Consider the following 26009-nt stretch of genomic DNA (forward strand, 5'->3'; position numbering starts at 1 on the left):
GAAAACCATACCCAGCAGAAATATAAAAATCATATTTCTGCGATCCGAGCAGACCCAGCTTCGCTGTGGTGCCTGTTGCAAAACTCTCGGATGTCCAGAACCTGAGATATGATTTGCGCCCAAATGGACGGTCATATCGCATAGATGTTTGATGTTTTCTTGATGGGCTCATTACGCTGGGAAACATGATACCACTGATGAGTCCATACCAGCTTCTCCCATAAAGTTATAGCTAATCTAAGTTTTGTAGCCAAAACATAACTTGGATAAGAGAGGTGGGATCAACCCAGAATGCACCTCTCCGTGATGTCACATAGGAAAGTCTATAAGGCATTTCCTGGGCAAACCAGCTCAGAACAGCTCAAGTCGTCGTGCTGACAAGAACTCCAGATGAATGGAGACGTGTGGCTCCTCCCCCCTTAAAGCCGCATGGTCTGCCTAAGGAACAATATGGAACTGTGAGTGTAATCTCTTTGTTTTCTCCACTTTTATTTTATACCTGTACTGTACATATTTTATGTCTCAATTTTATAGCAACTTTTATCTGTAATCACTGTCCTCTTTCGGAAAATAAATGAAATTATTTAGATCTGTCTCCATGCTCTAAGAATCGAACTATACGCCTTTGATAGATAATCGCTACTAATTCAAGGGGTTTGCCACGGACCCACTTAATTTAACACTGTGAATTAAGTAACCGTGACTGGTGGCAGCGCGTTGTGTACGGCTATTACGGCTTGCTGGCAGTCTAGAAGGGTCTTATATTGCTGAGTAAGGGGCTTCAGCCACAGCATTGATAATTCCCTTACTGCAGAAGCCTAATTGCTGGTTCACAACAGGCAGCCCGTCCGGCGACTAATTATCCTAGGTGCAGTTCCCTGACTGACCTGAGGGTAAGGGGGGCGCCGGAGAGCTGCGAGTTCCAAAGTGGAACTGGGAAAGTGGGATATACATAAATCCCCGCAGTACTTGGAAGATTGATAGCAGTGGAGGGGCATCCAAATTAAACTCCCCCTGCGGCAAATTGTAGAGCGAGATTAGCTTGCTGGATATTTTTGTCACATGGTGCCGGTGGTGGGATAACTAAGATAAGCCCCAACGGTGCCTGTGATAGCCGTGTGCCGGCATTGTGTCACGTCCCTCCGTCCGCTGATACACCCGTGTCAGTGGTGGGATTGTGACATAGTGGTGACACAGGGTCCGCTGTCCGTCGCGTTTTGGTGGCAGCGGGACCCCCGTTAGTGTCGCCCGTAAGTAGACGAACGGCGGTGGGCTGTTCGTCACATATTGGTGGCAGAGCGGTGGGATAATCCTAGAGCATTAGTGATTTGGTTTGAGCAATCATTCCTCTCACTAAAGACCTGCACGGTTCCTGCGGGAATCCTGCATCATAGGTTTTGGAGAACAGACTCAGTGGTTACTAGTCCTGAGACATTAGTGTGTACTTGCAAGTATCCCCCTCCCGTTTCTTCGTTTTTCTTTTTCTATCTTTTATTTGGCAACCATGGCGGCGATGACAGTGGAGTGGTATCAGAAGCAGAAAAAGGACACCCTTGCTGGGTTATGCACGTACCGAGGCATAGACGCCGCAGGAGGAACCAAAGATCAAATGATCGCGGCTCTAGTGCAGCTGGACAACGGCCAGAATCCAGCGAGCGCAGAAGTTGGCCCAAGTTGCCATGGGGCTGCAGCAGAGGCTCCACTCCTGAGCGCTGGCCCCACATTCAACCAGAACGGGGTGGACCCCTATCTGCAAATGGCCTTGGACGAACTCCCCGCCGAAGACAGGGATGGGCGGGTGAGGCTGATCCAGCAATATCGGCAGGAGGCCCAAGCCGAACGTGAGCGCCAAGCTGAGGCTGAGAGGGTCGAGCGTCAAGCCCAGGCTGAGAGAGCTGAGCGCCATGCAGAAGCTCAGAGGGCCCATGAGCTGGAGATGCTCCAGCGGGGGTGGAATGCCCCCACAGCCCGAAGCCGTGAGCCCAGCAGCGTCCAGACTCCTAAACCCCGGCCAGAGCATTTTCCCGTGATGGAAAAGGATGGGGACTTGGACACGTTCCTGCGAGCCTTTGAGAAAGCCTGCAGACAGTACCAGCTGCCTAGAGACCAATGGGCAAGGTACTTGACCCCAGGGCTAAAAGGCAAAGCCCTGGAGGCATTTGCTTCTCTTCCGCCAGAAGCCGATGACGACTATGACGCCATAAAGCAGGCGCTGATCGCCAAATACCGGCTGACACCTGAGGTATACCGAAAGAAGTTCCGACACCTCCAACGTGGCCCACACGATAGCTACAGTGATGTGGTGCAAGGACTCAGGACCCACTTTGACCAGTGGATCCATGGACTGTCCGTTGAAACCTTTGAGCAGCTACGGGACCTGATGATCAAAGACCAGTTCCTGCATCTCTGCCCAGCTGAGGTCCGACAGTTCATCCTGGACCGCGAACCAACGAACGCGGACAAAGCGGCGCAGATCGCCGACAACCACGAGGCCAACCGGAAGCCCGAGACGCGGAGGCCAGTCACCACCAGCTGGAAAGGGGGTAAGCCAGCAACCAACCCCAATGCCCCAGCTGGCCGTCCCTCCGGAGGCCCTGTCCCTGTTGCCAACAACAGGCCGGCTACTGACAGTCGCCTGTGTCACCACTGCAAGCGGCCTGGTCACTTCTCTTACACCTGTCCGAATAGGCCGAAGAACCCCCCAGCCAAGGCCCCCGGGCCCAACGCCTCTGTTCTTTTGGTGGGAGGTGTGGTTGGGAGGGCTGACGACAACGTTCAACCTGTTCAGGTGGGGGCCCGTCTTGCTACAGGCCTCAAGGACACCGGGGCTGAACGAACCCTCATCCGTCCTGGACTGGCGGCCCCTGAAGAGTTTGTTGAGGGGAAAACCCTGACTGTCACCGGGATTGGAGGCACCCGTTGTCCCTTGCCAGTGGCACGAGTTTTTCTTGACTGGGGTGCTGGGAGCGGGTTGAGGGAGGTGGGAGTGTCTGAAAATTTGCCCACTGATGTTTTATTGGGGATGGACTTGGGGAGGATGGTTGCATACTATGTCCCTGACACCCTTCCCCAAACTGATAATAAGGGTAACGTTAACCCTGATGATATTGATGATGGGAAACTGAATGTGTTACCTGCTAATGCCTTGATGAGTAATGATGCAACTAACAACCATTCTTTCCCAAGGTATGATGCTGATGTGATTGTACCAAAGCAAACTGATAACCATTCTTTTCCTAGGAATGATGATGTTGATGTATCTGTGCCGACTGAACCCGTTAACCCTTTCTTTGAAACGGTAGATGTGTCCACAGGTACCGAGGTGCTCAGCCCCGTCACTCTGCGGAGTGAGACGGCTGAGGAACCCCTGGCAGGAGCAAGCAACGGTGCTCAAGAGAATGGGGAGGTGCATGGGGACCATGAGGAAGGTAATGCCATGCAGCTGACCAGTGCCACCGAGGAAGGTAACTGGCCCATAAGTAGCACTGCTCCTAAAGTGTTGGGGGTGGATGGGGAGGTAGAGCCCAGGGCAGCACCAGCTGGTGGGTCTGTAGAAATCCCCAGGGAGACAGCATACATAGCAGCTGTCACACGCAGTCAGAGTGCCCAGATCGCAGGTAACGCACTGTCTTCTGGACCCTCTGCTGCTACAGGAGAGACTGAACCAGAGGTGAACCCAGAGCCGGTTCCAGAGGGTCCCAGTAAAGAGGGGACCCTGACGTCACTTCTGGCAGCCTCCAGCATGGAGTTCCAGGCTGCTCTGCACTCAGATGCCAGCCTGGAGAAATTGAGAGGTCTCGCCGAGACGCCCACCTCCAAGTCTGATAAGGAGAGGGTGTTCTGGGAACGAGGAAGGTTGTACCGGGAGACAGTACCCGGAGATCCTAAAAAGGAGTGGTTGAGGGAAAGACAGCTGGTCGTCCCCTATCAGTTCAGAACCGAGTTGTTGCGGATTGCCCATGAGATTCCACTCGCTGGACACTTGGGGATCAGCAAAACAAAGGCACGGCTGTCTCAACACTTCTATTGGCCCAAGATGGGGACAGATGTAACACACTACTGCCGCTCCTGTGCCACCTGTCAAAAAGTGGGTAAGGCGGGGCCTGCTCTTAAGGCTCCCCTTATTCCTTTGCCGGTGATAGAGGAGCCTTTCCAGAGAATCGCGGTGGACATTGTAGGACCGCTGTCCGTCCCCAGCAGCTCCGGAAAGCGATACATTCTCACCGTGGTAGACTACGCTACCCGGTACCCAGAGGCAGTAGCTCTGTCTTCAACCAGGGCAGATAAGGTGGCTGACGCACTGGTGACCATCTTTTCAAGGGTAGGATTTCCCAGGGAGATGCTTACCGATCAAGGGCCCCAATTCATGTCTCGCCTAATGGAGGCTCTCTGTGAGAAAATGCAGGTGACGCACCTGGTATCGAGTCCGTATCACCCACAGACTAATGGTTTGTGTGAACGCTTCAACGGTACCCTCAAACAGATGCTCCGCATACTGGTTGAGACCCAAGGGCGTGACTGGGAGCGGTACCTCCCACACCTGCTGTTCGCTTACAGAGAAGTTCCGCAGGCCTCGACCGGGTTCTCCCCCTTCGAGCTCCTGTATGGCAGGCGAGTCCGGGGACCCCTTGGGTTGATAAGAGAATCCTGGGAAGATGAGCCAAACCCCACAGAAGTGTCCATCGTGGATTATGTCATGCGCTTCCGTGACAAGATGCAGACCTTGACGCAGTTGGTGCATGACAACATGACGCAGGCTCAGGCTGACCAGAAGCACTGGTACGACCAGAACGCCCGGGAGCGGACCTACCAGGCGGGTCAAAAGGTGTGGGCGCTGGTCCCTGTACCAACGGATAAGCTTCAGGCAGCCTGGGAAGGCCCATACGTCGTCCACCAACAGCTCAACCCGGTCACCTACGTGGTCACGCTTGACCATGCTCGGGGTAGGCGCAAGGCCTTTCACGTCAACATGCTGAAGGCGCACTACGAACGTGAAGCTTGCGTCCTACCGGTCTGCAATCTGCCAGAGGATGGGGAGGAAGATTCCCTCCTGGACATGCTGGCCCAGGCCAAGGCCAATGGGTCCATTGAGGACATGGAGATAAGTGGTTCGCTCACCGTGTCCCAGCGGTTGCAGTTGATGGCCACCCTGGAACTCTTCCGGCCCGTGTTCACCAACCGTCCTGGGAGGACGGAGTTAGCGGTTCATGAGGTGGACACCGGGAATCATGCCCCATTACGGCGAACACCTTATCGGATCTCTGAAACGGTGCAACAAGTCATGCGCCAAGAGATCGATGAGATGTTAAGGCTGGGGGTGATTCGACGGTCAAAAGGTGCATGGGCTTCACCTGTAGTCCTCGTGCCTAAAAAGGATCGAACCACCCGGTTCTGTGTGGACTACAGGGGGCTCAACGCCATCACAACCTCTGATGCCCACCCGATGCCGCGCATCGAGGATCTGCTCGAGCGGTTGACAAACGCCAACTACATATCCATCATGGATTTGAGTCGGGGATACTGGCAGATTCCCCTGAGCCCTGAGGCGCAGGAGAAATCCGCCTTTATCACCCCCTTTGGACTGTACGAGTCCACGGTCATGCCCTTCGGCATGAAGAATGCCCCTGCCACTTTCCAGCGGATGGTCAACCACCTGCTTCGGGGACTGGAGGAGTACGCCGTGGCATACTTAGACGATATTGCCATCTTCAGTTCCACCTGGGAGGAACACCTTCAGCACCTCCAGGAGGTGCTCAAGCGTCTTCACCAGGCAGGCCTGACCATCAAGCCGGGGAAGTGCCAGATAGGCATGCACAAGGTCCACTACCTGGGGCACCGGGTAGGCGGGGGTTCCATGAGTCCGGAGCCAGAAAAAGTGGACGCAATCGTGTCCTGGCCCACCCCCAGGACCAAGAAACAGGTGAAGTCCTTCTTGGGCACTGCAGGGTACTATAGGCGGTTCGTACAGGACTATAGCGCCCTTGCCAAACCCTTGACTGACCTCACCAAGCAGAGGCTACCCCAAACAGTCAACTGGACAGATGACTGTGAGGCGGCTTTCCAAGCTTTGAAAGCAGCCCTGTGCAACTCTCCAGTGTTGAGAGCAGTCGACAGCAGTCGCCCGTTTCTGGTACAGACCGACGCCAGCGAGTTTGGCCTCGGTGCTGTGCTTAGCCAGGTCGACTCGGGGGACCAAGAGCACCCCGTGTTGTACCTGAGCCGGAAACTTTTGCCGAGGGAAGTGGCATACTCGACCATCGAGAAGGAGTGTCTGGCCATGGTGTGGGCACTGCAACGTTTGCAGCCCTACCTGTACGGGCGCGCCTTCACGGTGGTAACCGACCACAACCCTCTGAGCTGGTTGCACACAGTGTCCGGAACCAATGGAAGATTGCTCCGCTGGAGCCTTGCCCTTCAACAGTACGATTTTACTGTAAAACACAGGAAGGGCAGCGAAAACGGCAATGCCGATGGGTTGTCCCGCCGGGGCGAACCCGCTGAGGTGCGCATGGCCGATTACCGAGAGGTAATGCCTCCTTAGCGCCCTCTTAAGGGGGGAGGTGTGATGTACAATGTCTGTGAGGTATGGGGTTTTGTCTACAAAATATGATGTTTTCTGTTGTAACTTTCCAGAAAAATCCAGCCCTCTATGCCAATGCAGGCTGTCAGCTCATGCAGCACCTTCCCCCCCCCCTCCTCTTTTCGCCCATGGCTCACTCACACACTGACCAGTGCCCCCTGCCTGGGCTAGCTCTGAAACCTTAAACCACTTCCTCTGGAAGAGCAGGAATGTTAATTAGCTAGACCATCTTCCTCACACCATTTGGCTTCTCTCAGCTGAAAGAAAAAAAAAAGTGCGGGAACTAAACTCTTTGTTTGAAACCAGGAGTTTGAATAAAACAATAAGGGATTGTCCCGCGAAAACCATACCCAGCAGAAATATAAAAATCATATTTCTGCGATCCGAGCAGACCCAGCTTCGCTGTGGTGCCTGTTGCAAAACTCTCGGATGTCCAGAACCTGAGATATGATTTGCGCCCAAATGGACGGTCATATCGCATAGATGTTTGATGTTTTCTTGATGGGCTCATTACGCTGGGAAACATGATACCACTGATGAGTCCATACCAGCTTCTCCCATAAAGTTATAGCTAATCTAAGTTTTGTAGCCAAAACATAACTTGGATAAGAGAGGTGGGATCAACCCAGAATGCACCTCTCCGTGATGTCACATAGGAAAGTCTATAAGGCATTTCCTGGGCAAACCAGCTCAGAACAGCTCAAGTCGTCGTGCTGACAAGAACTCCAGATGAATGGAGACGTGTGGCTCCTCCCCCCTTAAAGCCGCATGGTCTGCCTAAGGAACAATATGGAACTGTGAGTGTAATCTCTTTGTTTTCTCCACTTTTATTTTATACCTGTACTGTACATATTTTATGTCTCAATTTTATAGCAACTTTTATCTGTAATCACTGTCCTCTTTCGGAAAATAAATGAAATTATTTAGATCTGTCTCCATGCTCTAAGAATCGAACTATACGCCTTTGATAGATAATCGCTACTAATTCAAGGGGTTTGCCACGGACCCACTTAATTTAACACTGTGAATTAAGTAACCGTGACTGGTGGCAGCGCGTTGTGTACGGCTATTACGGCTTGCTGGCAGTCTAGAAGGGTCTTATATTGCTGAGTAAGGGGCTTCAGCCACAGCATTGATAATTCCCTTACTGCAGAAGCCTAATTGCCGGTTCACAACAGGCAGCCCGTCCGGCGACTAATTATCCTAGGTGCAGTTCCCTGACTGACCTGAGGGTAAGGGGGGCGCCGGAGAGCTGCGAGTTCCAAAGTGGAACTGGGAAAGTGGGATATACATAAATCCCCGCAGTACTTGGAAGATTGATAGCAGTGGAGGGGCATCCAAATTAAACTCCCCCTGCGGCAAATTGTAGAGCGAGATTAGCTTGCTGGATATTTTTGTCACATGGTGCCGGTGGTGGGATAACTAAGATAAGCCCCAACGGTGCCTGTGATAGCCGTGTGCCGGCATTGTGTCACGTCCCTCCGTCCGCTGATACACCCGTGTCAGTGGTGGGATTGTGACATAGTGGTGACACAGGGTCCGCTGTCCGTCGCGTTTTGGTGGCAGCGGGACCCCCGTTAGTGTCGCCCGTAAGTAGACGAACGGCGGTGGGCTGTTCGTCACAGCGATATCGCTAGCAATATCGCTAAAGCATCACCGATTTGGTTACGCAGCAGCGATATCGCTAGCGATATCGCTATGTGTGATACTTACCTCCGACCGGCTCCCCCGCTGTCTGTCGCTGATCGCGCGAGAACGCGCAGCTCCATTTCTCGTTGGGCGCTTCCTGCTGGGCTTCCTGCTGGAGCCGACGAGTGACGCGTTGATGCAGGCAGAAGGACCTCAGGATCGCCGCGTCTGAAACGTAAGTAACGACCGCTGCATCGCTATGAGATCTGCCTGTGTGGCAGCTCACTAGCAACCATTTAACGATGCACCAGCGATCCTGATTGGGTCATATCGTTGTCGGGATCGCTGGTGCATCGCTAAATGTAAAGGGGCCTCTAGAGTAGGCTTTAAGTGATGGACATGTTAAAAGTAATGTTGTTTTTTTTACAAAAACTGTTTTTGTTTTTCCTTTTAAGCCACCGTTTACTAAAACAGTCCATGGATTAAAGGCCATTTATGTGATGGAGCATGTTCTTTGTTAAATACCTCTTGCTTTTATGGTAATGCACTCTATAAGGCTTTTATTCAAAAGAGTTCTACTTTGGCACTACATCCATTCTGCACATAAGGTTTCTGCTTCCATTATTATATGATAGGATGATAGCTGCTTTTGTGTTGTGTTTGTGCAGTTCATTTGATTGTATTTTAATTAGAAGGCTAGATAAAGAGTCACTTAAAGGACAACAAACCCATTTCTCTAGATTAAAAAATCATATTCATTTACATATTAAAGAAATGGTTGGAAATAAGACATCTTCAAAACAGGAATTAAAAGCAATTAGCTTCATTAACAGGCTCTCAAGTGAATTTTAGTGACGGCATCACATTAAATTAATTAATGGACAGTTTTGAAGTTGGTCATAAACTCTATAGATCTCATTTTACCACTATTGAGCAATATTGCGGGGTATAACATAGGTAATGTACTACGGTATTATAATAGCCAATATTTCTGACAATAAAATGAGCTTTGAAGTTAAGTTGTGAGATTATGCTTATATGTAGCTTGCAGTGAGTTCTGGTGAAAAGAAAAAAATCTACCTGCCTAATTTTAATTGATGTTGACAGTTTTGGAGCTTTCTTATTTTTTTAGTTTTGATCTATTAGAATAGTTTTACAGTGTTATTTTGTTGTATTTTAAACTTCTGAATTTAATTCATACTGTGAGATACGCCAAAAGGTACCTGGCAGCGACCTTCTTATCTCACTATAATTTAAATAAAAACATTAGTCGAACTACAGATGTGCTCAAAAGTTTACATACCCCGACAGAATTTTTGCTTTCCTTTCTTTTTTCAGAGAATATGAATGATAAGTCCAAAACATTTTCTCCACTCATGTTTAGTGGCTGGGTGAAGCTATTTATTGTCAAACTACTGTCTTTACTCTTTTTAAAACACAATGACAACCCAAAACATTGTCTTCAGCAGTTTATTTGTGGATAGATCTCTCCAATGGGTGACCGGGAATTCATAAATCAATGTAAGGCTATGAGAGCCAGAATGAGGCCTGAATCCTGGCTAAACTGAGAGTTTGGGAGCGTTACTTCTGACTTACATTCTGTCAGAAGTCACGGTTGCAGCATGAGATTGGAATGTCTCCGTGAAGAGCTGAAGACAGCATCTTGTATAATACCAGGAGCAAAGAATTTACATTAGTGACACCACTCCAGTGCTAAAAAATGCTAGAGTGGTGCTTTAGTACACATGAATGGGTCCAAAGATGAGGTGACAGATCAGTCTTTCCTTTATACCCTTCTTTCTTTTTGGGTGCACAGCTGTGTTTGGCTCAATATACCATTTTTTTCCAAAGATTTATCCATCTTTGTCATATGTTTAACAATAAAATATCATATTGTAAAACTCTTCATCTAATACTTTCCAGATTTCTGCCCCACTAATCTAGTTTTATGTTAAAGGGAATCTGTCACCCTTTTTTTTGGCCTTTCAGCTGCCGGCATAGACATTGGGGGCTTATCTACAACATTCTGTAATGCTGTAGATAAGCCTCCGATGTAACCTGAAAGAGAAGAAGCATACGTTATATTATACTCATGGAGGTGGGCGGTCTGGTCCGATGGGTGTCGCCATCCCGTCCGGTGCCTCCCTTCTTCATGCAATGCCATCCTCTTCTCCCGTCCTGTAATGGCTCCGGCGCAAGCGCACTGCTCTGCCCTGTTGAGGGCAGAGCAGAGTCCTGCAGTGCACAGGCGTCGGGAGAGGTCTGGTGCCTGTGCACTGCAGAATTCTGCTCTGCCCTCAACACAGGGCAGAGCAATGCGCCTGTGCCGGAGTCATTTCAGGACGGGAGAAGAGGACGTCATTGCATGAAGAAGGGAGGCGTCGGACCGGACCGCAACACCCATCGGACCGGACCGCCCACCTCGGTGAGTATAATTTAACATGTTTTTCTTCTCTTTCAGGTTACATCGGGGGCTTATCTAAACTGTGTTCCAAATTATTATGCAAAAAGAGTTTAGGAGTGATAAGGTTAGATTTTTTTTCTTTGTCATTTAAACTCATTGATGGTGATGTGTGTCAGGGCTCTTTATATCACTGAAAGCAATTGCAGATACCTGTGCAAATTAGTTTGGCAGGTGTGTCCAAATAAAGGCAAGACTACTTAAGAAGGCTGTTCCACATTATTAAGCAGCCTACATTTTTTGCCATGCAACGCTCGATGGTCCAGAAGGATGGAGTGGAGGATGGCTGGTTGATGGACACCCCATGAAAACACGGCTAAGGCGCCAACAAGGAGGAGGTGGAGTAATGTTTTGGGCTGGAATCATTGAGAGATTGTCGGCCCCTTTAGGATCCCTGAAGGGGTAAAGATGAACTCCATAATCTATGTGGGGTTTCTAAAACAGCACTTCCTGCCGTGGTTCAAGAGGAAGAACCGTGCTTTCCGCAGAAAGATCATTTTCATGCATGATAATGCACCATCTCATGCTGCAAATAACACATCTGCATCTCTGGCTGTATGGGCATAAAAGAGGACAAACTTATGGTGTGGCCACCATTTTCCCCTGACCTCAACCCCATTGAGAACCTCTGGAGCATCATCAAAAGGAGTGTCTATAATGGCGGGAGGCAGTTCACATCTAAGCAACAGCTCTGGGAGGGTATTCTGTCCACATGCAAAACAATTGAAGCACAAACCATACAAAAACTGACAAATTCAATGGACGAGAGAGTTCAGAAGCTTCTTTCGAACAAGGCGTCCTATGTGCAAATGTAACATCACCTAGAATTAAGTTTTGACTTGAAAACTGTTTGATTTCATTTTGTAATAAGCTGATAATGCTTATAATTTCACAATTGACCATTTTTTGTTCAAAATAAAAATAAAAAGGTTGAAAACTCTGCTGTGCATAATAATTTGGAACATGCATTTTGAGTGTTTCTTATTTTTAAAAATATACTGTTTTCATAGGCAGTTTGTTCAAAAACATTGCAATTATACTAGAATAGTAGATGACTGGAAAATAACAATGACTGCAATTCATATAGGTAATTTAGAGAAAATATGAGGAAATATTTTTTCCATAATAATTTGGAACACAGTGTACAGCATTACAGAATGCTGTAGATAAGCCCCCGATGTCTATACCGGCAGCTAATAGGGCAAAAAAAGGGTGACAGATTCCCTTTAAATTATTAAAAACAGTCAATTATCTAATTACAGTGAAAGAGAGCATATTCATCTCAATTAGTTAATACTGCAGGGTCTGCTGCTATCAGCTATCGCTTTAGTAGCTGGACATCGTATTCCTGATTTATATTGAAAATCAGGCTAAGGGTTTTTCCTTCTCACTAGTAGTTGTGTGTTCTAAGGCTATGTGCCCATGATCAGGAAATAGCAGTGCTTTGGAAGCGGCATATTTTTGCTGCGTTCAAAACACTGAGTTCAATCAAGCAGTTGGATACTCGTGTGTTCACTGAACACTGTGAGTTTGCCACATCCAATATATTCTATTGTGGAAATATCTGTTGCAGAGACAAGCGTTTCCACAACAGAAATTGACATGCAGCGTCTCGTAAACCTGCGTCGTGGGTGAGTTTATGAGCATCAAGTCGAAGCACAGTGTGCATGGGCTTTCAATAAATCTCGTCCTCTGCGAATGTATCGTAGAATGCAGTGCTTTGGACCCAGCGCAGGTAATCTGCTTTCAAAATGCTACTATTTCTGATCATGGACACGTGCCCTTACATGCTGTTTCCGCAGCATGCCATTGCAAAGATCGTATACTGCCTTTTAGACTTCGACCTTTTTTGCTCATTTCTGCTAAAATTAGCGATGTTTGATTCCATTCTTCACTCCTTTCCTTTCATATTACTCACGTGGCTACTGCATGTTATACAGTCAAGGCTATATTTGGAATTCGCAAATGAAATCATCCTTTTATGTCCTTGTTCATTTGCATTCACTATCTTTCCCAGTACCATATTCATGGCGAAGAGCACATCTGAAATCCTCAGGAGAATTTGCTAATATTTGAGAAGTTACAGTACATAAACTTCTGTCAAATTTTTAGCAGCTTACTTTTTACCAGTGCTACAGAAAAAGGAGACTAAATATTATACATACAGGGTGGGCCATTTATATGGATACACCTAAATTAAATGGGAATAGTTGGTGATATCAACTTCCTGTTTGTGGCACATTAGTATATGGGAGGGGGGAAACTTTTCAAGATGGGTGGTGACATGGTGGTCATTTTGAAGATGGTGCACCACCACATTATGAGTGTCAGGTCTGAGCATCCCTATAAGGAATCTGACCCCCTTAGAGTAGCATTTCTTCTGCTGTGTTGCTATCAGTGTGTCAAGAGTGGGAGAAGAGGGTTGCATTGACAATCCAACTACTAGGCATCGTGTTCCTGCAGCGATTCAACAGGAATCCAGAGCCTCACATTCTGCGGCCTCCCATTGTCTTTCAACCGCAGAGGAGATTGCTCAGCAATCCCGGCTTACCAGACGCTCTGCCCAGACCTGCTCTGTGGGGCTGGCTATTGCTGCCACCTTTGGGTCAGCAATGGCAATGCAGGCTGCTCAGCAGCAAATCGCTCCAGAGGCTAAGTCCTTCTGTCGCTCCACTGAGCATGCTCACGAGACGATCTCCCATTGGAGATCGGGAGCTACATGTCCAGGTTCTTCTCCAGATCTGATTGGTCCATCTCAGGGATATGGAAGCTTCCGGAAGGTCCTGGCTATAAAAGCTTCGCATGACCGCTCGGCCATGTGCTAGTATAGTCTCTAGTTGCTACTGTGTGAATGGTGATGGATGCATGAACCTGCAAATGACTCATTAAGATCCCCTCCGTCTGATATTACGAATGCGTATAGGGACTTAACTATAGAGTCAGCGCCAGCCAGTGGCAAGCTACAAGCCACTACAGCATCCTCCACAGTGCTAGCGACTGACAGTGCGCCTGTGCACCTGCTTCCGGGCATTGTCGACTAGCGACAGCGTCTGGTGCCGTGCTGCAGTCTGCAGCTCCTATTGGCATCCGCAGTTGTGACGCCGCATGCACAGTAGGCCTAGACCGACGTAGACCCTCTGCCTAGGGCCCAGCTCCTGTGACCATATACCGTGCGTGCACTTCTCTGAGACCTGTGACGCTAACAGGCTCAGCCTTTTTGTGTTTTTCACTTTAGGCATCTCTGTGAGTAAACAGAGATCACTCAGCGCACCTGGGTGACGTTCAACCCGCGTGCGTAATACCGCCATATTGTACATCCAAAATTAGCTAGCAGCAGTGTTAACACCTTTTGCACGGTGGACCCCGGGCGGCGAACGCACTTTACGTTATTTTATATTTAGTGCTTTCCACCGTCCCTAACACCAACACAATGGGCAGTACTTTGAACACATTTTATAAGTGGTCATAAACTTGTAAATAACTCATGAAAGAATAAAGTTACATTAAAACCAAGCACACCATTGCTTTTCTTGTGAAATTCTCAATAAGTATGATGTGTCACATGACCCTCTTCCCATTGAAAAAAATAAAGTTGGATCCAAAATGGCTGACTTCAAAATGGCCACTATGGTCACCACCCATCTTGAAAAGTTCCCCTCTCCTATATACTAATGTACCACGAACAGGAAGTTGATATCACTAACCATTCCATTTTATATAGTGCATCCATATAAATGACCCATATATATATATATATATATATATATATATATATATATATATATATACACACATATATATATATATATATATATATATATATATATACAGTACATATATATATGTATGCATGTGTATATATATATATAGTATTTATATCATTTTATGGAGAAACGAAAGGCTAAAGAAATATGACAGATCTTGGAAAAGTTTAGGGCTCCACCCCATCATTGCCTGTATGTCTGTTTTCTGTCTAGTTTGTGTGTTTTGACCCTTTTTTTATCTAAACCCAAATCATTGTTCTATTTGAACCTTTTTTTTACTCAATTTTATGTGTGCTTGCCTAATTGTGAGTGGAGTTTAAAGATTCTAGATGTTTTCAACTAGTTTATCAATTGCAACTTTTTTTTGGGAAAGTCACAAAAACTCGAGCAATTCATCTCCAGAAACCCCCTGTATTAACCAACAAAATAATGAATAATATGTGTAAAATACAAAAAAGCCATCTGTGATCAAATGACTAAACACAAGCTATTATTTTTGCTAAAAGCTCTGTACCCACCTGAATGCTGACTACATAATGATTCAAGTTGTCAGAAACTTACTGTGTCTATTTTTTTCATTGTTTTAGTCCTCTGCCTTTTTGCCCAGTTTGCTGGACCACCTCTGTTAAAGGAAATCTGTCGCCAGGTTTTTGGTACCTCATCTGAGAGCAGCATAATGTAGGAAGAGACCTTGATTCCTTCAATGTATCACTTAGTTTACTAAGAGCAGCATTTGTGACACAGAGTTTTTAGACATAGCATGTTGCAGAGCTCCAAAAGCTGCCTTCGCCCACACCAGCTTCTGTATGTACATAATCTGTTGACAGTGAACTGCTTATCAGAGGAGGGGCGTGGTCAGACCAGGGCTCACGTGAGCTATAATCCAGGTAGAGATCATCTCTGGGTGATAAAACCTTCTTTGCACTTTGTCCCTACCTCATGGTGTTCTCAGAGTAAAAACTTGCTGACAAATTCCTTTAAAATCATCAGTGTTTCGGAGTGGTACTTGGGACCATTTACTTGGGGTTGTAAACTGTGACCCCCTTAACCCTTGGAGCAGATAGCCCTCTCGTGTGTGTCCATTATTTGCTGTACATAGACAGTTTCACTACACAAGTTGACTAGCGATCCCGACAATGATACGACCTTGAGGATCGCTGTTGCATGGCTAATTGGTCGCTAGTGAGCTGTCAAACCAGCAGATCTACTCACCGACGCAGCAGTGATCCAGCGATCTGTATAACGACCTCGGCGGTCGTTGGTACCTTGTCACACGGCGGCTATTCTGAATGATTCTAGCCTGCGTCCCTGAGTTTTGCGTCGCCAACGAGGTCACTCGTCAGCGTCAAACACAATGATGCATGCTAGCCAGCGGGATGCCGGCGATGAAAAAATGGCCCAGGACAATCCAGCACGATCAGCGATATCCAGCGGGGGGTCGGTCGCCGTTATGTGTCACATGTAGCGAGATCGCAGGCGAGATCGATGTTGCGTCACAAAATCGGTGACGCTTCAGTGATCTCGCTAGCGATCTCGCTATGTGAGGTGGGGCCTTAAGGCTTGATTACGATAAGTTAGTGACTACCATGCACCTATCAGAGTTGATACTCCTTGAAATCCTAAGCATAGATATAGAAGAACATAGCCTTGTCCATACTAACTAGATTTTAGATTTTCACTTGTAATTTCTATATAAATATCTCTAGGTATTCAACTTTAAGGTGCTGAATTGGCCAACGGAACTTTCTGTTGTGTAGTTGCTGGAATAAAGATCTAGGGCTTCAAAACACAAAACATTTTCCTGAGATAAAATTGTTTTGACTTTCCAGTCCTTAAAAACTATCATTTGAATGGAATGATTGATGCACTTTGCAGAAATTTGGAATATGTTTTCAACATGACTTCAAGCATGTAATTGAAAGGTTTTACAAAAAGAAGATTTTGCAAAATGTGGCGCCACACTATTGTATCGTACTTTTTAGAAGCTGCAGTTATTCCAGCATTGATCTGGGGAATGCAGAAATACTTTCAAAGCTAAAGGAAGGTGCAAAGGAAATCAGCCATTCAAGAACTGTTTAATTTAAAGTTACTGTATAAGGAGCTTTTCTGGGCCTTGGATACACTTGGAGTTCTTTATCTCGTTTCCGAATTCTGAAGATAATGTTGATCCGGTAAAGATATCATTGTGTTATAAAACAAATGTCTTCTAAGATTTTGTTCTTAGCACCTATTATGCTGTGGTTTCTTCTTTACATGAGTCGGGTGCAGATACTTTCATCGGCAAATACTGTCGATGCTGGCGATGCATCTGTCACTTCCTTAGCGCCATCATTATGAATGGCGTCTCTTCACACTTATCTCTTTGTAGTAACGGTTTTTCATAATTAACAATGGACTATAATGAAATGTTGCTAATAGAACTGGAAAGTTTTACCAAACTGGAAAATCGGTTTGAAGATACCATCAGCTTCTTATTGCATTCTTGGGCAGAGACTGTTATTCAATACTTTTATTGTATCAGTTCCCTTCCTTGGATTAAATGAAATGCCCTTTATTGAATGAGAATAATTGTTTAATAGATTAACTAGATATTCATAAAGATATAGATCTAAATGAAATGCATTTATCCAGATGACAGGTCTCAGGGAATATTTATTCTTGTAATATTTTAGGGGAACTTACAAATATACATAGATGTTAGCGTCACCCCCATAGGGACCTAGGGGATTTTTCATTTTTGTGCTCTATTTCTTCCTCTCCTTCTTTCAAGTGTTATAAGTTTTTTGTAGAATAAGTTGTAGTCCTGAATGACACCATTCTTTACTATATATTGAACTGAAAATAGGGAAAAATTCCAGATGCAGTGAAATAGTGAAAACTAAATGCAATCCTGGTATTGCCTTTTGGGTTTCCTTTTTAGGACTTTTTTTGATGACCTGCAATCATGATTCTCCATGTCAGTACAATTCAAATGATGCAAAATTCACAAAGGTCGTTTAATATTTTAAGGGTTAAAAAGATTTCAGAACTTTTTAAAATAAATAATTTGGTTTCTGAGACCCATAATTTTATTTCTCTTTTGAATGACCGATTTGAGTGCTCATTTTTTAAGTGTTTGGCTGATTCTTTCACTGATACGATTTTGGGGTATATATGTTGTTTAGATTGTCTTTCATTGCATTTTTTGTGTGCAATTGTGGTGGTGACCAATAGACACTAATTCTGCAACTTAGATATTTTTATCCTTTTGGCACTTACTGCGTGGAATAAATATATTTATAGCTTATCAATTCAGGCAATTACACATGCATTTTACATTCGTGCTTGACAGTGTTTACCTTTTTAGCCTAACACAATAGTGCAGTCTCCTAGTACACCGCCTTTCTTATTTGCCTGAGAACAACTATGCTGTTACCCAGATTGCCGTGGCATGCTACATTAATAGCGCAACATCCAATCATGTGAATAATACATCTGTATGTACATATACACACTTTCCTCTGCAGCCGGCATGGTCACACTGGCATCTCCTGGGAATCTCTACCACATCCTAAGTTTCATGCGACTTCATGTCATGCATTATGCTGTGACATCGTGACGTCGCAGGGCCTATAAAGTGACAGAGGTGCTTAGGAGATTCCGGGCCGAGGTTGCTGGCTGCACAAGCTTTTCTGCCACAGAAAAATTGACCAGGTGTCGGAGCTGGGTACCATGACTCTTTTCTCTTTGTATATATATATATATATATATATATATATATATATATATATATACATCTTTTGTTTTGAGATTTTTTTATGGAAACTCATTAAAGGCAGTTCCATCCATTAAGGGTGTGATTTTTAAAATAAAATGTAGCAGTATGTATATATGTATAATTTCTGTGGTAAAATATTAAAGCATGGCTCATGGAGATTCTGCTCATTTGATGTTCCTTTACATGATTGCAAAAATTTGAACCTCATTTCTTTTTTTATACATCTAGAAATCTTTCTGGAAATCGACTGACAACATTATCTTGGCAGCTTTTCCAACACCTGGAGCTTAATAAATTGTAAGTAAAATAGTTGCTTCTAGTATTTTCTATTTTCAGCTCATTTGCTATGATGCCATATCTTTTGGATACTGATAACAAACCTGATGTTTAAAGGGGTAATCCAGGGAGATAAAACATTCCTGTACTGAACTTGCCCTCATAAACTATAAAGATGAGATGATCAGTGCAGTTTTAGAATCTTTATAACCCTACTAATTCTTTGTGACAGGATCTGCTCCTCACTGCCCCCTCCCATCTGGGTCATTACATCATACACGAAGTGCTGCTCCATCTGTGAGAAAAAGCCAGCCTGAGAAGAGGGGGTATGGCCATGCCCTCTCTTCTCTGAAATCAGTGATTATCAGGAGACTGGCTGATCACAGAGGGCAGCTTGTACACTGCTGTAATGCCCCAGACAGAGGAGTGAGCAGTGCAGTGAAAAGCAACTTCTGTCACATCAGCCCCCTGACAATGTCTTCCTGACTGCAGTCCGAGGTGAGAGGGGCTGGCCTGCTCACTGCTAGTATCCCTGCAGTAAAGGTAACATTATCAGGGGGCCGGCTTCTGCTACTAAAATCCAGGAGCAGGCCACTTCCTCTCCCCTTTGACTGCAGACAGGGAAACATTATCAGGGGGCGGGTGTGACAGTGGCTGCTCTTTACTGCACTGCCCACCCCCCTGTCTGGGGCATTACAGCAGTGTGCAGTGTCCCACTGTTATCATCTAGTCTCGTGATAGTAGCTGATACCTTGCAGAGAACAGGGGGCATGGCCATACACCCTCTTCTCAGGCTGGCTGTTTCTTATAGCGGGAGCAGCACAATGTGTATGATTTAATGTTCCAGATGGGAGGGGGAGCAGCGAGGGGCAGATCCTGTCACATGGAATTTCAAGGGTTTCAAGGATCATAAAACTGCACTAAAGAGGAAGTAAATCCCGCACTCATGATTTGAATTAATAATTGCTGTTCATACCAGTGCAAGTCCAATTAGGACTTTTCAGCCCATCACAGGCTTTTCTTAGCAATCTAAAATAATACTGCACTGACCATCTCATCTTTATAGTTTATGAGGGCAGGGACACAATAAACATTTTTTTTTTATCTCCCCAGAGTACCTCTTTAAATGGGGTTTTCGCAATGTCATAAATGGGCAAAATTACAAAGTGCTTGTAAAAACAAGTTACTTTGCAATTAAAAATCCTCTCTAGTCTCAACAACATAGAGATTTTCAATTTCGTTGTTTGCTTCTCTTTGCTTAGACTACTGGCCAGCACTGCATCTAGCAGAGGTGGTCTATCTTCTAAGTAAACAGTACAGCATTTACAAGCTCTTTTTTCTAAGTCTTGGGAATGCTACTCTGAACCTCACAGAGTTGCTGGATTCAACCAGTTTTAGTACCACTACCCATATAAATGTAGGCTGTCAGACCAGGAGAGGACTCACATTAGGTTAGGTTCTCTGCAAAGAAGACTGCCTTGTTGTGGCTGCTGGGCATACATGAAATGGCCAAATTATGCACTAGGAATCTTTGTTTTTTTTTCCTTTTTTCGAGACCAATAATGCAATTCCAATTTCATATATTTCATGTTTGCATGTTATTGGTCATTATCAAAGTTCTAAATTCTAGGGTAAAATCTGTGTTCAGTGAAGACAGACTTTTACATTACTGAAGTAGAATCTTTGTAGCAACTGCCATCTTGCATGCAAAATGGAGGGGAAGAAGATTCGGGGAGACAGAGGCAGAGCTCCTCCCTCCTGCTTCCCTCTCTTAGCATAGGATCTTAGCAGCACCAACTTCCATCTCCTATCTCAATATTGTAACAATCTGTCTTCACTGAATACAAATTTTACCAGGGAATTGAGAAATTTAAAAAAGAATGATCAGTCCACGAGGAGAAAGAAGCAGATTTCTCTCATAATACATATTACAAAGTTACCTATTTTGACATGTACTATTAATTTAGGAAATAAAAATTAAGACAGCAGTTACTGCTTAAATGATTTGTTCACTTGATAAATTCAGTAGCTGTTGTCATAAAAGTTGCCTGGTCATAAGCCAATTACTGGAGGTCCTGCTGCTTTTTACCTCATTGTTAATCAGTGATCTGGTAAAAGTACTATTGGAAATAGAAAGCATTACTCATTTTTAGAGTTGAGCGACTTTTGGTTTTTTAGGGTCGAGTTTCGTTTCGTGAAACCCGACTTTTCCAAAAGTCTGGTCGAGCAAGATCGTCCGATTATAGGGAAAAGTCAGGGTCGTCCCGAAACACGAAACCCAATGTAAGTCAATGGGGAATAAAAGTCGGCAGTGAGAGGAGGACAGGAAACACACCTACAGTGCCCATTTGAATGCCAAAAGCATCAATTCTTCTTACTTAAGCTTGTCAACCTTAATTAACTTCATAATACAAGTTACGCACTGAAAAATGGGGGTTATTTGGCTAAATTTGTGGGGGGGAGGGCTGGCTGCAGGTTTTCATGTGCCCTGGGCGAAAGAGCGCCCCTTTAACACATGCCACAACTTATCATGCTCCGATACGGCAGAGAAATAGCGGTATAGTACAATGAAAAATACCTCACTTTTTACATCTCATGACGAGGCCCATCTATTTCTCCATACAAAATCATTGGTCCCATATAATGTTTGAAACAGTATATGATGAGCTCCACATAATGCTACAGTATATGTTGGTCCCCATGGATGAAGCTCCACTGTCTTATGGGCCCAAATAATGCTCCAAACATAATGGGCCCCATTTCTAATGCTCTAGTGTATAATGGGCCCTGTAAATGCTGCTCCAGTGTCTGATGTCCACCTTTGGAATGTTCCAGTGTATGGTGGGCCCCATCTATCATTCTCCAGAGTATATTGCTCCCCAAAAATTGCTGTCCCAACATTGAAAACAATCAAATAAGTCTCCTCGCTAGGGAATCCCTGTACTTGTCTGGACAGGTGCTGTAGCTTGCTTAACAGCTCGCCAGCCGTTCTCACGCCCAGTATGGATTGCACGTGATTGCACAAAGGTTAGAAAGGGTACCGTATCCCTGGATAACATGTATGAATAGCGTACACATTCAAAATATATGTCTATACAGCATGAGGCAGGCTCAGACGGTGTTAGGCCCAGTATGGATTGCACGTCATTGCACAAAGGTTAGAAAGGGTACCGTATCCCCGGATAACATGTATGGATAGCGTACACATTCAAAATATATGTCTATACAGCATGAGGCAGGCTCAGACGGTGTTAGGCCCAGTATGGATTGCACGTCATTGCACAAAGGTTAGAAAGGGTACCGTATCCCCGGATAACATGTATGGATAGCGTACACATTCAAAATATATGTCTATACAGCATGAGGCAGGCTCAGACGGTGTTAGGCCCAGTATGGATTGCACGTCATTGCACAAAGGTTAGAAAGGGTACCGTATCCCCGGATAACATGTATGGATAGCGTACACATTCAAAATATATGTCTATACAGCATGAGGCAGGCTCAGACGGTGTTAGGCCCAGTATGGATTGCACGTCATTGCACAAAGGTTACAAAGGGTACCGTATCCCCGGATAACATGTATTGATAGCGTACACATTCAAAATATATGTCTATACAGCATGAGGCAGGCTCAGACGGTGTTAGGCCCAGTATGGATTGCACGTCATTGCACAAAGGTTAGAAAGGGTACCGTATCCCCGGATAACATGTATGGATAGCGTACACATTCAAAATATATGTCTATACAGCATGAGGCAGGCTCAGACGGTGTTAGGCCCAGTATGGATTGCACGTCATTGCACAAAGGTTAGAAGGGGTACCGTATCCCCGGATAACATGTATGGATAGCGTAAACATTCAAAATATATGTCTATACAGCATGAGGCAGGCTCAGATGGTGTTAGGCCCAGTATGGATTGCACGTCATTGCACAAAGGTTAGAAAGGGTACCGTATCCCCGGATAACATGTATGGATAGCGTACACATTCAAAATATATGTCTATACAGCATGAGGCAGGCTCAGACGGTGTTAGGCCCAGTATGGATTGCACGTCATTGCACAAAGGTTAGAAGGGGTACCGTATCCCCGGATAACATGTATGGATAGCGTACACATTCAAAATATATGTCTATACAGCATGAGGCAGGCTCAGACGGTGTTAGGCCCAGTATGGATTGCACGTCATTGCACAAAGGTTAGAAAGGGTACCGTATCCCCGGATAACATGTATGGATAACGTACACATTCAAAATATATGTCTATACAGCATGAGGCAGGCTCAGACGGTGTTAGGCCCAGTATGGATTGCACGTCATTGCACAAAGGTTAGAAAGGGTACCGTATCCCCGGATAACATGTATGGATAGCGTACACATTCAAAATATATGTCTATACAGCATGAGGCAGGCTCAGACGGTGTTAGGCCCAGTATGGATTGCACGTCATTGCACAAAGGTTAGAAAGGGTACTGTATCCCCGGATAACATGTATGGATAGTGTACACATTAAAAATATATGTCTATACAGCATGAGGCAGGCTCAGACGGTGTTAGGCCCAGTATGGATTGCACGTCATTGCACAAAGGTTAGAAAGGGTACCGTATCCCCGGATAACATGTATGGATAGCGTACACATTCAAAATATATGTCTATACAGCATGAGGCAGGCTCAGACGGTGTTAGGCCCAGTATGGATTGCACGTCATTGCACAAAGGTTAGAAGGGGTACCGTATCCCTGGATAACATGTATGGATAGCGTACACATTCAAAATATATGTCTATACAGCATGAGGCAGGCTCAGACGGTGTTAGGCCCAGTATGGATTGCACGTAATTGCACAAAGGTTAGAAAGGGTACCGTATCCCTGGATAACATGTATGGATAGCGTACACATTCAAAATATATGTCTCAGGAGGCAGGCTCAGACGGTGTCAGGCACAGTATGGATTTGACGGCCCAGATTACACAGCGGAGGAGCAGGGAGAAGTAAAGATTGCAAATGCTGGGGCCCTGGCCAAGCAAGGGGGGCCCACTCGTGGGCGTCGGTACTGGCACTGGCACTGGTGCACCACCACCGTCAGAGACACTTGATTGCACTATGAGGGACCCTGTGCCAGTGCCCGCGCCCAAGAGTCGGCCTACCCACCTGTCCAGGGCAACGGCACTCGCACGGTGTCGTGTGGTAGGTGGTGACCCCGGCCATGGGGGGGGAGGCAGCACAGTTAGGGAGTTTTAGAAAGTGGCATATGTAGATGTTGGACATTCAGCTGATGCAAAAGGCGAAATAGGTGAAGTACCAGGAAGAGGTGGACCAAAGCAACCCATTTTTCTGTCACACTATGTGTCATCAGGGGAAGGTGGGACAAAATCCTTGGAAACCCATGCGTGGTTCATTTTAATGAAGGTTAGATCATCCACATTTTGGGTTGACAGACGGGTCCTTTTTTCTGTCAGGATTGATCCAGCTGCACTGAAGACTCTTTCCGATAGCACACTTGCAGCTGGGCAAGCGAGCTCCTGTAAGGCATATTGGGCCAATTCAGGCCAGGTGTCCAGTTTAGCGGCCCAATAGTCAAAGGGGAATGACCTGTGTGGGAGAACATCGATATGGGAGGAAAAGTAGTTTGTAACCATAGCTGACAACTGCTGTCTCCTGTCACTTTCCATCGATGCAGTATTACCAGTTGTGTGAGCGGTATTTGAAAAATCAGTCCACAACATTGTCATGAAACCCCTGTCTCCAACGCCACTTCTGCTGTGTGCACCACGAACACCTCTGCCAAGCTGCCCCCGGCCCGTACGGCTCTTGTGAGAACCATCACCGCTGCTGTGTGCTGGGAATGCCTCAAGCAACCGATTTACCAGAGTTGCTTGTTTATTAGCCAATATTAGGTCAAGGTTCTCCTGTGGCATGATGTTTTGTAATTTGCCTTTATAGCGTGGATCCAGGATGCTGGCCAACCAGTAGTCGTCATCGTTCATCATTTTGGCAATGCGGGGGTCCCTTTTTAGGATCCGCAAGGCATAATCTGACATGTGGGCCAATGTTCCCGGTGTCAATGATGCACTGCGAGTGCTGGTTGAAGGAGCACTTTCTGGCAAATCCACATCCCTCCAGTCACGCACAAACCCTGTACCAGACCTTGCCACGCCAACATTTTCACTTGCCCCACGAGATGCATCCTCCTCCCCTAAGTAATCATCCCCATCATCCTCCACCTCCTCCTCCTTTTCTTCCTCCACCTCGTCCAGGAGAGGTCCCTGAGCAGACAATGGCTGAATGTCATCAAGGATTCCCTCCTCCTCTTCCTCCTCATCAACATTGGCTGCAGACGCCTGCTCCTTAAGGTGCGTCAAAGTTTGCATGAGCAGACGCATAAGTGGGATGCTCATGCTTAGGATGGCGTCGTCTGCGCTTACCAGCCGTGTGCATTCCTCAAAACACTGAAGGACTTTACAAAGGTCTTTCAGCTTCGACCACTGCACGCCTGTCAACTCCATGTCTGCTCTCAAAGTGCCTGGCCGTGTATCCTCCCACAAATGCATTATGGCCTGCCTCTGCTCGCACAGCCGCTCCACCATGTGCAGGGTGGAGTTCCACCTTGTTGCAATGTCGATAATGAGGCGGTGGTTGGGAAGGTGGAGCAATCGCTGCAGCTTCTGCATACGAACGGAGTGTACAGGCGACCGGCGGATGTGCGCGCACAGTCTTCGCACCTTCTGGAGCAGGGCTGTTAACTCCGGATAATTTTTGAGGAAGCACTGCACCACCAGGTTCAAGGTGTGAGCCAAGCAAGGTATGTGGCTGAGTTTTGAAAGGGCTATGGCTGCCACAAAATTACACCCGTTATCACTAACTACCTTGCCTGCCTCAAGATGTACACTGCCCAGCCATGACTCAGTTTGTCGCTTCAAGTACTCGGCCAGCACCTCGGCGGTGTGTCTGTCGCCCAAACACATCATCTGCAACACAGCCTGCTGACGCTTTCCACTAGCTGCTCGATAGGGGGACACATCGTGTGCAACAGTGGCAGCTGCAGATGGAGTGCTCGTACGACTGCGCTCTGTGGACGAGCTTTCGCTTCTGGAGGAGGAGGAGGAGGAGGAGGGTCGAACGCCTACAGCCAACTGTTTCCTATACCGTGGGCTAGGCAGCACTGTCCCACCACCGATGTCCCCTGTGGACCCTGCATCCACCACATTAACCCAGTGCGCAGTGATGGACACGTAACGGCCCTGGCCATGCCGACTGGACCATGCATCAGTTGTGAGGTGCACCTTTCCGCTCACTGACTGCTTGAGTGCATGGACAATGCGGTCTTTCACATGATGGTGGAGGGCTGGGATGGCTTTGCGAGAGAAGAAGTGGCGACTGGGTAGGTCATAGCGTGGTACTGCATAGGCCATGAGTTCGCGGAAAGCTGTGCTTTCCACCAACCGAAAGGGCATCATCTCAAACGAGATTAGTTTGGCAATGTGGGCGTTCAAACCCAGTGTACGCGGATGAGAGACTGAGTACTTTCTTGACCTACTCATAG

General features: G+C 46.3%; 1 protein-coding gene across 10 annotated transcripts in view; it reads left to right on the forward strand.

Annotated features, from left to right (window-relative positions):
* The window catches only part of NTRK3 (neurotrophic receptor tyrosine kinase 3), a 956517-nt gene that overhangs the window by 372597 nt on the left and 557911 nt on the right, over positions 1-26009 (forward strand). For all 10 annotated transcript variants that reach the window (XM_073568722.1, XM_073568721.1, XM_073568726.1 and 7 more), the window contains exon 5: positions 18420-18488. In XM_073568722.1, coding sequence (XP_073424823.1) covers positions 18420-18488 — 69 coding nt within the window. The remainder of the gene's footprint in view (positions 1-18419; positions 18489-26009) is intronic.

Source organism: Dendrobates tinctorius, unplaced genomic scaffold (assembly GCF_039654945.1).
Source record: "Dendrobates tinctorius isolate UK_male_01 unplaced genomic scaffold, ASM3965494v1 ptg000022l, whole genome shotgun sequence".
Taxonomy (NCBI): Eukaryota; Metazoa; Chordata; class Amphibia; order Anura; family Dendrobatidae; genus Dendrobates; species Dendrobates tinctorius.